This window comes from Rhinolophus sinicus, chromosome 4 (assembly GCF_057876585.1).
Source record: "Rhinolophus sinicus isolate RSI-liver-muscle chromosome 4, RSI-T2T, whole genome shotgun sequence".
NCBI lineage: Eukaryota > Metazoa > Chordata > Mammalia > Chiroptera > Rhinolophidae > Rhinolophus > Rhinolophus sinicus.
The window spans coordinates 30,081,415-30,096,898 of record NC_142504.1 but is presented as its reverse complement, the minus strand read 5'-3'; the positions used below and the strand labels follow the sequence as shown (position 1 = coordinate 30,096,898).

The 15,484-nt window shown below is 47.4% G+C and overlaps 1 protein-coding gene across 1 annotated transcript; it reads right to left on the bottom strand.

The window, feature by feature from the left end:
* Positions 1–2,476: 2,476 nt before the first annotated feature.
* DLX5 (distal-less homeobox 5) lies at positions 2,477–6,943 on the bottom strand. The gene is made up of 3 exons (XM_019729839.3): positions 6,371–6,943; positions 4,255–4,439; positions 2,477–3,160 (listed from the first exon to the last, which is right to left on the bottom strand). Exons 1-3 carry the CDS (start codon positions 6,726–6,728, stop codon positions 2,831–2,833), a joined length of 873 nt encoding a protein of 290 aa, XP_019585398.1. The 5' UTR covers positions 6,729–6,943; the 3' UTR covers positions 2,477–2,830.
* Between the last annotated feature and the right edge of the window lie 8,541 nt (positions 6,944–15,484).

Here is a 15,484-nt window from a genome sequence, read left to right as displayed (position 1 = left end):
TAAATTCCCCCGGGAGAATCCCCATGGTGCCAGGGAAAACCCGCTGCAGACTGGTTTGCCAGAATATTTTTGTCCACAGCTCCCAGACCAAGTTAAAAAAAAAAAAAAAAAAAAAAGACAACCGCGCGAGAGAAGAGGCCATTGCGAGTGGAAGAAGTGAGGTTAGCACAAGGGAAGGAATCCTGAAACCAAGTCTGCGAGCGGCGTTCTGCCTGTCCTGCAAGGAGGCTTTAGTGTCCCTAACCACGAGCAGCGTCAAGGCTGGGGTGGAAGGGTGGTCATTAAAGAAGAGCTTCCCTCTTCTTTCTCGGGAAGAGTCTGAACTCACCCTTCCCTTAGCTTGACCGCGCCGGGGGATTCGGGGTGATAGCGAAGGGATCCCCTTTTCAAAGCCAGGAATGGAGGTGGGAAAATGACGGGAACGGCTGGAAAAATACCTGCCCTCTCTGTGTGCAGAAAGGGAGAGAGCATGTTCCAAGCACACTCTCAGGTGGCCAGTGGGTGCTCCCCCCTCCAACGTTCCCAAACACGCACCCCGGGGGAGGCTGGCGCAGGGGAAAACTGGTGCTCACAAACCTCGGGGCACAGAGTTTCTCCCAGCCGGATTCCCCAGATTGAAAACCCTGGCTTTCGGTGTAATGGAAACTCCCGAAATCCTTACAAGCAAAGAAAGAAAAGCAGGAAATAGATTCCTCCACTTCTTCCCCCCATCCTACTATTCTCTGCCAGCACAGAAAACAAAATGGGGTTTCGACTGTCTCCCCCCGCCCCACCTCCACATTGTGTAGCCACCCAGAACCTCTTCCGAGAAAGGAGTGCTGAAGGGGAATGAAGAGGGGGCAAAAGCTGTGGGAAGAGAAGCGGCCTCTGGGGCTTTAGGATTGGGGGAGAAGCAGGCCACAGCCCCGCTGCCGCTGTTGAGCCGCCCCGGGAGCAGGCAGGGTGCGCCTTAAGACTCGCCAAACCACTAATCCCCCCAAGGGCCAAGCCGTTCCAATCTGCCAGGCTAGAAAGTAAAGGGGAAGAGAAAGAAGGAATTGGGGAGATGGGGAGGTGAGGAAAGCCGAAGGAGAAAGAACACACAGGTAAATCACCCTCCAGGCATACAGCGTGCCTTTTCAGGTCTATTCTTCCAATGCTGGAAGAACCTTCTCAGAAATCCTCAGATGACAGGATATACTTTTTTATGTTCTAATCTCCAACACCGCCCCCTCCCCAGAAGACTCTTTTGTCACATTTATTGCTGCCGACTTCCTAGCTGTAAAATATATCTCCTGCATCTTATAATTTCCAACATACAATTTCCCACAGTATTCCAAGGAAACAGAGGCAGGCGGATTAAACAAGTCAAAAAGACTCCTACAATTGGGGCCTGGGTGCATTGCTCTGGACCTGGGCTGTAACACTGGTCACACTGTGGATGTCTATATGCAGGGGTGCCGCGAGAAGGACAGGACATAGACCTAGGTTGCCCTAAGTCCTTCCTCTCAGCCCCAAAGAAGGCTTCACAAAGGAGAAATCCCAGTACACAGATTCAATTTCTCAGCGTTTGGAACCTGCTTTGCCACTGCTTTATGTGAAAGTAAAGCAGAGTGAGCTGCTTCCTGAAAAAAACAGAGAGTGGTAAAGAAGTTGGAAAGAAACCATTTATATTTAGAATATTATCTCACACAAAATGAAATCAACACGGGGCCACAATGCTCACTCCTTTCCTCCACCTCACAATTCCCTCTTGGCAGACGGAATGCTTCCCCTCCCTGCCCCTGCACTCCTTGGCCTACTGGTTTAGTTAGGTCCATCATTGTTCTCAAGTTCTGTGAGCCTTCGCTCTCTCTGAAAGACCTCAGATACATTTATAATCACACACCAAGGAGTCCAAGTCACTACAATTTGCCACGTGCAAACATTTCAGATTTTTAAAAAATGTAATAGGAAGGGAAATTTCTTTTTCTTTTCTCATATCTGGAAGCTCCCTTTGAAGGGAGTGTAATTTGTCTAATTGCTCTGGCAATACACAGAGGCTGATGGGGGGGCAGTTCTCCACCATAATTGCTTTGAGCTTAGAATTCAGAGTGGTTATTGAGGGATTTCTGCTCCTTTCTTACTTACACACAGGGTGGGAGGGCCCTATTTAGATTCCAGCATTACTTTCTACCTGAAACAATCTGGGGTTAAACTTAAAATTATCTAAACGTTTTCGTGGTTAGGCAAAAAAACCCAAAAAAACAAAAAGCAAAAACCCCACCTAAATATATATCACACGCAGTACTATAAACAGGCCACATATGTACAGAGACATATAAAGCACAGCATCCAATATATACATATGTAGAGTTCTGCATCCATGCAGCTCTAAATTTGTTTTCCTTTTTGCCTTATTGGATCTCTGCAGACCTGCCTTCCTTTAAATTGTCCTCATAAAACGTCACTAGCCCATTATAAGGGAGGGGGCAAAGGAGTATTTTTTTGAGAAACATTCTGTTTTAATGGTCGAAATAATTTTATTTATCCAGAATATACAGTTTAATTCCTCTATCTACACTTATTTACATGGTTAAAACAAAATTGAAAAAAGTCTTTTGAAAAGTTGAGGTCATAGATTTCAAGGCACCATTGATAGTGTCCACAGTTGCGCAAAAAAGTTCATCTGTAAAAAAGGGGGGGACGAGGGTCCTTTGAAATGCAATAACTTACATGCAAAAAAAGCTTTACACATCAATCTTTTTTGTTTCCGTTTTCCAAACTTCCCATATAAATTCCTTTCTTTATGATTTTCTAAAACGGCAAAACACAGTAGTCCCAAAAAACAGAGCAAGAGAAAGCGGCCCGTCTAATAGAGTGTCCCGGAGGCCAGCGCCAGTGGGTGCTGTAAGGAGCCCGGCGGCGGCAGGTGGGAATTGATTGAGCTTGCTGCGCTCGGGTACCAGGAAGCCGAGTTCTCCAGGTAGCTGGATGCGGGGGACTGGTTGGAGGTCGGAGGGTGGGCATGAGGGTGGTGGCTGAGTGAGCGGGACGAGCCCTGGGGCTCCCACACCGCCGGAGACTGCGGCGAGTTACACGCCATGGGGTCGCTGGAGCTGGGGCTGTGCTCCGGGGGCATCTCCCCGTTTTTCATGATCTTCTTGATCTTGGATCTTTTGTTCTGAAACCAGATTTTCACCTGGGTGGGGGAACAAAGGTACACGTTATCGGGACACTCAGAGGCCACCCTCGCCTTCCCCAGGGCGGCGACTGGAGGCTTCTTGGACCGCCCAGGCGGCCTGGCCCTGGCGTCTCCCCGCAGTTCGAGGCCTATCGTCTAGGGGCTGGGCCGGAGGCAAAGCTCGGATCGCCAGCCCCAGAGGGCGCCCAGGCAGAACCGCGAGACTAGGCCGCGGCAAGGGCACAACCCGGAGGCTGCCGTCTTTTGTTCGGGCTGCGGGCAGGGAGAAGGCGCGAGTGTCCGCTGCGGCGTGCAAGCACAAGTAGGCCGACGCAGCGCGCACGAACGCAGCGCGGCCAAAGTAAAACAATGGCCCGAGCCCGGCGCTTCAGGGGCGTGGAGCCGGCTACGCGCGCACGAGTTCAGGGAGGTAAAGCAGCTGTCTCCCAATCCCCCACCCGACTCCATTCACCGCCGCCTCTTCTCCGAGAGACGTCAGAATCCGCCTGCACCTCGGGGCGGCGACTTGAACATTCTTTATTCTTCCATAGGGGTTACAGTGGAAGTGAAGGGAATTGGGACCCTCTAGGAAAGATTTCTGCGTGCAACAGCGCCCCCCCGCCTCGCGACCCTCAGGCGCTGCGGCCCAAAGCTCCGCAGCAGCAGGGTGACCCTTCCGCTTTTCCGGCCCGAGGTACGTCCTCGGCCTTCAGGCGGCCTGAGACCGACGCGAGGCCGCGGGCCCCACTCTTCCCGAGAGGCTCTGCACTATGCAGAGCGCCAGACAATCTCCCAAGGCTGCCACAGAGCCCTAGAAATAACCCTTCCCTTGTTCCAATCTATAAAGTTGGTTCCTCGCCCCTGGAGGCCCGAAGCAGGGGACATCTTGGAATGAGCGACGTCTCCATCCCGTCCCCACCGTCACTTGGCAGCGACACCGACCTGAATCATGGGGGAGGGCGCAAGGTGGGTGTCTTTCTGTCTGTCTCTGTCTGTCTGTGAGTTTCTCGCACATGCTATCCGATTGGCCCCAACCAGCGGGGACGGAACCGCGTGGCCCACCCAGGCTTGCAGCCCAGGCGGGGCTCTTGCTGGTCCGTGGCAGCATTTACCTGTGTTTGCGTCAGTCCCAGCGAGGCAGCCAGCTCCGCGCGTTCCGGCAGGGCTAGGTACTGAGTCTTCTGAAACCTTCTCTGTAACGCGGCCAGCTGAAAGCTGGAATAAATAGTCCTGGGTTTACGAACTTTCTTTGGTTTGCCATTCACCATTCTCACCTCGGGCTCGGCCACTTCTTTCTCTAAATAACCAAAACAGACCGGGTTAGAGCTTGTCGGCAGACAATGGCCCTTTTGCAGAACCCTCAAATACAGTCCTTGAATTTCTTACCATGCAGTCTTCACGCTTGTTTCTCCATATCACCACCTTTGCTTCATGAGACCCAGAGACGTATGCCCCTCCCCCAAATCATGGAAAGGCCAGGTAGTCAGTCTCTGATTAATTCCCTGCTCTATTCATTCAGGTTTTCCAGGGCTTGTGCAAAGCGCGTTGGACAGCATAGATCCCTTCTTGGCGTCTGGGATTTCGCCCTTGTAGCGGTTTCTGCTTCACCCAGGCTTGTTTTTACACCCTCCCAGTGCTCGCCCATGTTTCTGGGGGTGATCATGGCCAGCCCCTCCCCGGGCTTCAAGGGCTGTGACCCCCTTTCTGTCAGCATCTGTTCGGGTGCCTGCAGAGGCCAGACGCATGGGCAGGGAAGACGCTGACCGAGGTCTCCAAAGTTCAAAGACCCATGAGCAAACTATGCTCCTTCAATCCAGCAGCAAGCGGTCCAGGCCGCCGCAGACAGAAGGCCGATTATGCAGCCCCCATAATCTCCCTGCAGATCTGTGAGGGCACAGATGTGTCTGGTTTCTTTTACAAATAGACCTAATAAGTTCTTGGCTAAAAGAAAAAAATCTTTCACTTATGCACGAAATACAGAGACACTGAAAGGAACGAAGACATCTCCCCCTTCTTTTAAAGTTTAACAAGAGTCACACATTGAAAAGAAATTGGTGGTGGGGTGTTTTCGTAGGAAAGGGGCGGCAGGTCAGGACGAATTTCTCAAAATCCTGAGTATATACTGAGGGGGGGAGAAAGGCTTTCTGAACGTGTGTTTCACCAATGTGCCCTGGGGCCACAAGTCCCCTTTCCTACCTTATCAAAAGTGCCCATCTTTGGAAGAGGCGGAGAACCTCTACGTGGTGTGTGTGTGTGTGTGTGTGTGTGTGTGTGTGTGTGTGTGTGTGGCGCGAGCTCCTGGGAGAGGAAGGGTGGAGGATGAGGGCTGTGGTCTGGATTCTGCCAGAGTAGGGGATGCTAATATTAGCAAGATTATTAATGTGCTGGTGGGAAGAGATCAAACCTGACCAGCAAAACCTCTCCAAGGAGACCTCATGCCTTTCTCTTACCGCCCAAGCTCACTAACCCTCTTAAACTCTCCAACTAAGTTTCAAGGAGGTGGAAAAAAAAAAAAAAAAAAGGAGGTGGGGAGGAGGAAGACAAATTTTAGGCATCTATGGAGAAAGAAAAAAAAAATCGCTCCAATAGCGTGACCCCTCAGCAACCCTCCTCCACCTTTAAATGGCTTTTTGTTTTTGGAAATGCCTTGGATAAACCGCAAGCCTCTCGGCGCGCTCTTCCTCGGGCAAGCTACAGCTCTGCAGCCCCCCACCCCACCCTGCGCGCTCCGGGCACTGACACGACGCTAGCTACTGGCTACTCTCAGACTAATCCCCACAGAGCCTTTGAGGCAGCCTTCCACTGCCACTCACACCAACCGAGCACGCTTACTAAAAATTCAACAACTAACCTCCCCTTTATTACGCAAACACCACTAGAGTTGCTTGATTCTTTCTTTTCTCCACCCCTACCCCCTTTCCAGCCTAGCTGGCTTCCGGACCAGGAAAGTTGGGAACCCAGAGACTGACTCCCCCGCTCCCAAGGTGCCAGAGGGGAGAGACGCTGATCGGAACCCCCTCAGGCTTATTTTAAGAATCCCTAAAATGCTGGCCCAGGAACCTCTCCTGGTTGCAGTCCAGGCCCCCACTCCTTTATGCCGGGTGCGCCCCCACTTCAGCGGATGGCGGGACCCCACTCTCCTCCCATCTCGCCCCTCCGGAGTTACGGCGGCTACTCCGGTATCTGCTTCTCCCACTCCACGCCGGTACCAGCCCCCACACCCCGTACCTGGCTGGCTGGTGGCCGTCGGGACGCGATTGTAGGCGCCGCCACCGTACTGATGGTAGGGGCTGGTGTAGCTGTAGTCGGCATAAGCTTTGGCGGGGTAGCTGCCGGCGGAGCCGTTCACGCCGTGGTACTGGTACTGGTAGGGGTTGAGCGCTTTGCCGTAGGAAGCCGAGGTAGGAGAGCAGTAGCCGTGCGGGGCTCCCCCGGTGGGGCTGTAGTAGTCGGAATCAGTGGCCGACGACTCTGGCAAAGTTGGCGATTCCTGAGACGGATGATGCATGGCTGCGGACGTCTGGAACGGAGCTTGGAAGTCGCCGGATCGGATGCTGGGGACCCTTCTGTCAAACACTCCTGTCATCGCTCCCCGGCGGTGGCGGCTGTCTTTGCTGCTGTGGCGGCGGCTGCTGCCCGAGTTGGCTGTGAGGCTGCTCTGGTCTAAGCAGACATGGCTGTGGGAGCGAGGGAGGAGGAGGAAGAGGAGGAGGAGGAGAAAAGGCGGCGGCGGCGGCGGCGAGGAGGAGGCTGGGAGTGGTGGAGACTCTGTCTCCGGCAGGCTGACTGCTGGCTGAGGCGCAGCACAGCCTTGGTTAAATCCTTAATTGCGCGCTTACGCACAGCGGGGTGGATCGGGTTCCATTGGCCAGGGCCTCGGGAGCAGCAGCAACACCCTAACTCGTCCAACTAGTTTTAACACAACAAAGCATTGCTTAAAAAAAAAAGGAGGGAGAAAAAAAATGGAGGGAGGGGGGAAGTGTGTGCGTGTGTGTGCGGGTATATGTGTTGTTGCTTGTTGGGGGAGGGGCGTCTCAGCAAATCTGTTTTCAGTGCATACTAAAGACATCGCAGAAGCCCCAACACCAGCTTTGTAATGTCTGGAGACAATGTGTTCCAATCGGCAGCCTCAGAAAGTGCACATGTTTTGGGGATGAGGTAGGCGACGGTCCTCCCTTGCTCCCCTCCTCTCCGCCCCCATGGGCTGCGCCAGAGGCGAGTGTGGAATTGAACACTGATACTGAAATGGGGAATCAAGGATGTGGGATGGCGGGGAGAAGGAACTGAGAACAATATTTGTAGTGGGGTGCTGGGAATCAAGTTGTAACTTACATGTGTTGAAAATTTGCAATTTGGGAAAAGACAGGTTTATAGTAAGCACCCTCCTTTGCATTAGATGAAATTTCTCAGAAAAGGGCCAGACAAGGATGCTCAAGAACACACACTGTCCATTCAGCGGTTAATGGTAGAGAGTTCCTGCCGCCCTAAATCCCTATGACGAATTGTAAAATATTACTGTCTTAAGCACAAACAACTTAATGATGCCCAAATTGCTGGTCCCCCAAAAGAGCGGGCAGCCCCACATTTTGTTCAATATCATTGTCTGTTTGGATATCATTGGACTAGATGATCTGTAACTCTGTGCTCAGTAGCCAAAGACTCCTGAAAAAGTAAATGGTCCACTTATGACCTGTCATTCCCACGGTGCAAACGAGAACCTCAGGACGACTGGGAAGTACACAGGGATAACAGCCCTTTTGAGAAGTTGGGTGAACCCCACAGATTCACCCCTCTTAGCTCCATGGAAGTCACCCAAGCGCCTGCCTTACCATTTCCCAGGACCCGGTTTCTCTACCTTCTGTCCTTTCATCTCCTGCCTTGAATACATCTTAGCTCATATGTAAAGGGACAAAAGGCTTAGGAACCTAGGTACTTTGGGTCCAGAGTTTGCTTTTATGCCGTGACACTCTTGCTCTAGTGATGATCTAGCAGGGAGCTTAGAAATTTAACCTAAGTCAATCTACTGCTCCCCATTTGCATTCCCCTCAAATAGGCAACTCCGGGGCTGGATCTTGATTTGGGCCCTTCCGGCATGTTCCTCCCTGAAAACCCTGTGCTCCACAGGACAGCCAGGGTGGGACGGTGTGGCTTCTCTACCTCTCTTCCCCCCAACAGAAGAGGCAAGCGGGTACATCAGTTGTGTATAGTGTTAGTTTAGCCTTGCTTTGGCTGTGGAGCTACTCCAGCCCCAAACAGGTCCACAGGGAGAACTGGGGATCTGGAATTCAGAGCAGGATGCCATGCCAGCTCCCGAACTCCAAAGTGGAGCAGTGACATGTGCACCAGCTCTCTGCGTCTGCCGTCTGTACGAGGTAAAACCACAGCTATTGTCGCACTGACCCTTTGAGGGCACCTTCAGCATGGGCTCACACAGGGCAGGGCAGGCGTGTGTCACAGGGTCCCTGCAAGCCCCTTCCCCACCCTGGCCGAGTCACCTGTGCTGGACTTCCCTGAGACAGACGCCAGGGGAAACAGAGCTGCTGCTGTTCGCCCACCCTCACCCCTAGCTGTCGATTTTGGCACTGCTGTTCACCTCCTAGATTTAGGCAGTGAAGAACTACAGAGTGGCGGGGAAACACTGCCAGCCCCGTCGGACTTGCAGTTCTGGCCTCTGCTCTGAAGTTCTCGGAGCCCATCGAGTCACCTTCGCATATCCTGCTATTTAATTACACGAATCACTTCCCCAAAGCATTGCCAGGGATGGTTCAAAGCGCCTCCGGGCAAAGGCCAGTGGCGCTGGGAGCCAGGCGGCCTTCCACTGGTTCCCCAACCCGGGACACTTTTTATTTATTATGGATTTAAAAGTTACCACGTGAAGAGAAATAAGGTCCACACGGTTATGCTAATTAGGGTGTACCTAGCAATGTCTTCAGACCTTGCTGAGAAGGCAGATCAACCAGGATGGGATTGGAAGTTGCAGAATTTGGGTGAAATTTAGAAGTTTGGGATCCGGTGGAAAACACAATGTTAAAATGTTCAGTTAGTCTCGACCTTCCTAAATTTCACCTTTCCTTCCGTCAAAACAATTCTGTCCCATATTTTACACAAGACAAAAAGGAGTGGGATGGGAGGGAAGGATTTAGTTAGCTTCTTTGTTTCAATTCCCAATTGACCCTCACGCCAGACTCGAGCTGCGTGTGCAAAGGCCACACCGCTGCTGCGGGGTGAGACCTTCAAATCTGGGTGTGTCTCTGAAAGTCCAGAGCCTCGACTTTTTTGACTTTGTTCTGCTTCTTTTCTAAGTTGACCCCACTTCCCCCTATCTTTTACTAAAGGCAGCGGGAGGGAGTTAGAGCGCTAAATTAAAAGGAGCCTGAGTCTGATTATCTTTCATTTCACATTGTAGTCACTGTGGCTCGACCCTCGGTGGAACCCAGCCCTGGCCACCGCCGCTGACCCACACGCCAGGAGCACACGCGCGGGGTATCCCAGTTCTCAGAGCAGCAACTTTCGCCGGTACTGTGGGTGGTTCTGACACCAAGGCCTGGAACTTTGTCTTAAGGCCAGCGGGCCAGACACTGTTCCCTCTTTCAAAACCCACCGAACGGCCCAGCCGTGAAGAAGCGGTCCCACGACTGCAAACTTATCCAGAAGTGCGCTCCCCACTGCGACACGTAGGAAAAATGTGAGTAATTTCATCTCCTAGTAGCCAAAATTTGCAAGGGGCGGGGGTGGAGTGGGGAGGTGGTGGGCGGTGGAGAAACGGACCCTAAAAATGCAAGTCTTTACCACGAGCGCCACCCAGTGTCCGCGGAGAGCAGCGTGCAAATGGCAAACGTTTCTCAAGCCTGGAGTCCCTCACTGGTGGGACAACACCGGCTTGTCCTCGGGTTCGAGTCCACCACTATATGGCTTTCCTTCTCTCTGCTTTCCAGCAGATCTTTCTCTCCACTCCCACGCCCTTTCCTTCCTTTCGATGACTCCTACTATTCATTCTCTTCCTCCCCCCTTCCACGGGATCACCCTTTTCTGGGTCTTAGCACAAAATCTGGCTGTGGGGGAGTAACTCGCTCTGTTGGACGTCCTCACTGGAGAGACTGGAAATAGTCTAGGGTGACCCTTGTTTCCTAGAGAGTAGTAAGGAAGCCGACCCTCCTCTGGAAAGGTGAGGTGATTGACAGGCTACGGGTGACTCACTACTCCTGTAACTGGAAAGACAGTGTCACTCTGACTTTGCAGGGAGAGGGCCTTAGAAAGTGCTGGGGGGAGATAATTTTCATAGTTGCAGCAACTCAGCTTTCTCCCACTGGCCCAATTTGGAAATCTGTTTACTTATAGATGTGCCAAAAGAACATCCTTTCCTTTAGGTTCGAAGCTCAGACAGAGCAGTATACCTGAAAATATTTAATTTATGGACTTGAGATCTCCTAAATATGAAAACTACTATTTTATTTATTTAAAATATTGCACACATCAATTGGATGCACATAATTCAGGTGGATAAAGGACCCTATAACATGATATACTAGCATTATATTTGCAAACTTGATATATATGATGCTTCTTGCCTTTAGAATTTTTATCAGTGGACCACCCTTCGTTTAAAAGTCCTGTTTTTGGGCTGAGGTTTATTTTGCTTTTTTATTTCCAGTGCTTTAACCGTTTCTTTATTTGTCCAGTGAAAAAAATGCTCTCAGAACAGTTCACTCTTATTATGTCCTTATTGATCACCATCCATCTAAGAGCATTTTTCACTCCAGAAATCTCAAACACAAACAAAGCTGGTTACATAATACATTTTGTGGGGATAGATCTGAGTAATCATTTCATTTACAATGGAGCTTCCTTTTTCTTTGAGCTAGGGCACTAACACCATTTAATAATTTAAGGTAACAGCCTTGAAATATTCAATTTGGCGTTTGTCTAGAAGAGACATATTTCCATGAATTGGGATGAGATGAAAAAGAGAGGAGTGATGAGTATGACAGTGGTGAAGGCTTTCAAATATATCACAAATTATTGGTCATTGGTTTTGGCTACTTAGCTGAATGGCTTCTGTATCTTCCAACAGAACGCCAGGCACACTGGGTTGGAACTGACATTCAGAGGTGGTCCATCTTCTGAGTTGGCAAAATGGTATAATTTCCTACCTAGGTTTAAAGTTCATCCCATGCACTTGGGGCTGAACTAAGGCCCAAGCCAAATACTTTGGAGCTCATATAAATTGACATTGAGCTCACCCAGGGAGGGAGGTAAGGGAAAGGATAAGTTCTAGAATGATTTCTTCTATGCTGAAATTAATGACAAACCCTCTTGCCCTCAAGAGAAATGTGTTTGGAGTTAAAGAGTGTCTTCAACAAAGTCATCTCAAAGGATTCACTAGCAGGCAATTATATAAATATTCTGAATAAATTAAAAATCCACAGAGGAGGAAACTATTTTCCACTTAATTCCAACCTAATAGGATTTTTCAGTTTATTTCCAAATGATAGTGCAGATTATAGATGTCTGCATGTTTTGTTTTCATAATTAAGACATTAAAATGAGTTTATTCATTTAACTTAAACATAACTGGCTAGGAAAAGGCCTTAAGTATCCACTCAAATCTATTCTCTATGAGACAAATTTAATATAACACAGCTGAAAACACTTCAAGTTCATCTAAGTAGGAAGTAAATGGGATTATATTATTATGTCTTTGCAAACTGAAATTGAGGCATATTCTTCATCCTAAACTTAGATTTCATCTTCTTGAAAGGAAGGTTTGGCTGTGATACTATTTACACAATCTTTATTCTTCTTAAAGATATGTAAATATTCCAATTAAAAAAAATAACCCTGGTAGAGTTAAAAGAAAAGTAATGGGCAGACAGGAATTCAGAGCAATGATCCAACACTGGCAAGGAAATAGCAAGAATGAGGCTTAGTCATCTTTAATAACATCCTCATTACAAGATCAATTTAGAATTTTAAAGTTCATTGATCCTAAGCCACTGAATTTTTATGATCTGACAACACTGTACGCAAAGATGTAGAAAACCACTTCTAAAGTCGTATCATTCAGATTATTCAAACACGGTGAGTCGGGTAAAACTTGGCGCACAGCATATATGCACATGGGCAGTTAGTATAATTTTAGAGACATTTTTGCACTCTGCCTTAATTATATCGTTTTTGTAGATTAAAACAAACAGCAAGAAAATATAAAACCCTTTCTACAGCTGTGTTTACTACCTTATACCTTTTATAAAGAAAAAGATTCTTAAACAGGCAACCCCAGCCTGGGATGAGAGGTTTTCCTGCTGTGTTACACAGCATAATCAGTGGAAAGCACAGTGCCCACCTGGACTTGCATCCCTCTGTGCTTCTGCAGAAGAAAATTAAGGCAACAGAAAGGAAAAGTCAATAGCTTTCCAAGTGAAGTGTAGCAGACACTGCAATGGAGCTACTTGTTTTTTTTTTTTTTTTTTTTTTAAGGAGGGTGCAACTCACAGTGGCCCATACGGGGATCGAACCGGCAACCTTGGTGTTATTAGCACCACGCTCTAACTAACTGAGCTAACAGGCCACCCCAGAGCTACTTTTTTAAATTGTGGGAAGAAAAGATACATTACTTGCACCCAGAAGCTTAGTACATGTCAACTCACATAGCTCACAGGTAGTTAAGCCAAATATTGTCACTGTTGTATTATAGCACACTGTTGGTGTATTTAGCAAAGTATTATAAACATATTCATTCATACAATTTATTGCTGTATCCCAGTTTACAATTTTGGGTATTGACTGCATATCCTCAGTGGTAGGGGAGCATTTTCACAGTGTTACCCCCAATTGATGTAAGCATTTTGATTGGTTACTTAGGAAATCAAGGAACATTGGTTGCTGCTGCAACTTTTCATCAGAACTCACTTTTCAGGCAATACACTATGTGTCTACATGCACTATTATTAATCTAAAATGGGGTTTGGGGTGGGGGTAGGTGGAATGGGTGAAGGGGATCAAAAGGTACAAACCTCCAGTTAGAAAATAAATAAGTCATGGGAATGTATTGTGCAGCATGGGGGTTATACTTAATAATACTCTATTGCATATTTGAAAGTTGCTAAGATAGTTTCATGTTAACATTTTTATAACATGAAAAAAATTTCATAAGTATGTATCATGACGGATATTAATTAACTAGATTTGTGATAATTTCACAATATAGATCAGTATCAAATCATTATGTTATACTCCTGAAACTAATATGATGTTATGTATCAGTTACATCTCAGTAGAAAAATAAGAGGGGCTTTAAGGCTATCTGAAATTTTTGAGGAATCCCTGGAACTATAGAGGGAAAAGATACTTATTTTTTTGAAGCTCTGACTTCAGCTAGCCACAGAATATATACAGACATTGCATTAAATCCTCTCCTAGGAAAAAAAAGAAAGTGAAGGTGGAAATCAACAAATGAAATAAATAACAGATAGAGGCGAGAGTAGCTGTATTCCTACATGGTAAAATTCAGAATATACTATGGATGCACCATTCTTTCCTTATGCCTCTCCATTGCCTCCTTTGTTATTTGAGTCTCTCACTGCTTCAGGGGTGTACTGTTTTACAATTTTTTCACACTTGTCGTTTAAGAGTTTCAGACACTTTCAGGGTCATGTTATAGAGTAACCTCGCTGGGTCCCTGGTAGTTATTCTGCACAGTAAACTTGGAGAGGGTAAGGAGAATTTTTAGCACTGAGAGAAAGAGATGAACCAAAGCAATAATCTTTGCTACAGTGGTAATATTTTTCATACAGTTATTCCGGAAGCCAGTCAATTATGTGTAAAACTGGGGAGAATAATATTTAGTCATTAACATCAATTGGTAATTTTCCCCTAACTTATAAGAACAATGGGAAAGATTAGAAGAGAAATATAAGAATGGAAAGCAAAAAGATAGAAACAACCAGGCATTAATAATCACCCTGCTTTCTCTGAATTAGAATAATCACTGGGGTGGCATTTAGGAAAAAGCACTTGTTCACCTAAGAATTGTCTTTGGGGAACACTTCCCAGAGAAGTTGGAATGAATGGAGTAGAAGGTGCTAATACCAGTTCTCTTCTTTGTGACTTTCTTTTACTAGGGCTGTTAAAATCCAATGTGGCCCTAAGTATCACCGTTTAGGAAAAATGTTCTCTAAGTTTTTCTAATATGTTGTTGGGCTTCATTCCACTTCATAGTCTCACGGTGAACATTTGGCATGTCTTTTGCAAATTTTATAGACCTTTAAATGGTTTTTCCCAAAGGGGTTTCATATATAATTCACTTCTACTTTCACAGTAGCCTTGAGAAGTGGCTATGTCAGGCTCTTATGGGTGGTCTCCAACTTTTATATATTTGCCTTTCATTTAACTTGAACTTGCTCATATTCTGTATTGGCACTCCTATCCCATCCTTAATTGGTGGGTTTGAACCATGATGTGGTGGCACTGCCTGCCAGCCCCTACTGTTGGCAGTAAAGCACCTAGCCTTTGAGGGCCAGTGTGAACAGTGCCAAGTGAGTGTCCCTTTCATCCCTCACTATGCGTAGGAAAATCCAGGTATGGAATTGCTGGCTTACGCGGGGCTGCCATCTCTGCCTGCCTTGTCGAATCTTCTTTCCCTCCTGCTACCATCCTTGCAGTCCTCCTCTCCATGGCCATCGGAGGCTAAACACTGGGCTTGCCTAAGCTTCTGCCCTCGTCTCTGTAGGTTAGTTGGCACCCAAAAAAGGGAGATGCCTGGCTCAGCTGTCCCATGTCCATGCAAGACAAACTGCCGCCTCCTCTGCACTATAGGTGGCAGCGGTAGGAACTATGGCTAGGGACTTTGTATTTGTTTAGCTCTTTCGTAATGAATATCCACTTTTAAATACATTTATTTTGAATAAAAGGTATTCCTTGAATACCTATATGGTAGATTAATAAACTGAGGCCCAAAGAGTTGACTTTCATCATACTAATACCTTGAATGTGCTTAGAGTTTTAAATTAAAAAAAATTCCCAAAGCGTTCTCAGACGTTTTAATATTTACCCTCACAATATTCTTGCGAGGTAACTAGGGCAGTGAGAAACCTGACTTCCTACCTTCCTATTTGACATATACTACATAACACTGTACTGTTACCTAAGATTAGTCAAAATTTCCCATGGTTAAAATGCTATCTGTGTGGATAGAAGGAGAACTGACTCTGGCTGGTGAGCACACAATGTGAAATAGAGATGATGTGTTACAGAATTGTGCACTTAAAACCTATGTAATTTTACTAACCATTATCACTGCAATAAATTTAATTAAAAGAAAAGTTATCTGTAGCACAGACACAA

Bases quoted from the DNA above. Each gene is read 5' to 3' on its own strand.
- DLX5 (XM_019729839.3), bottom strand. From the start codon at position 6,728: ATGACAGGAGTGTTTGACAGAAGGGTCCCCAGCATCCGATCCGGCGAC. The intron at 4,440-6,370 runs GTACGGGGTGTG...TTGGTTATTTAG, and splicing joins GACGGCCACCAGCCAGCCAG to AGAAAGAAGTGGCCGAGCCC. The intron at 3,161-4,254 runs GTAAATGCTGCC...TCCCCCACCCAG, and splicing joins TGGGACTGACGCAAACACAG to GTGAAAATCTGGTTTCAGAA.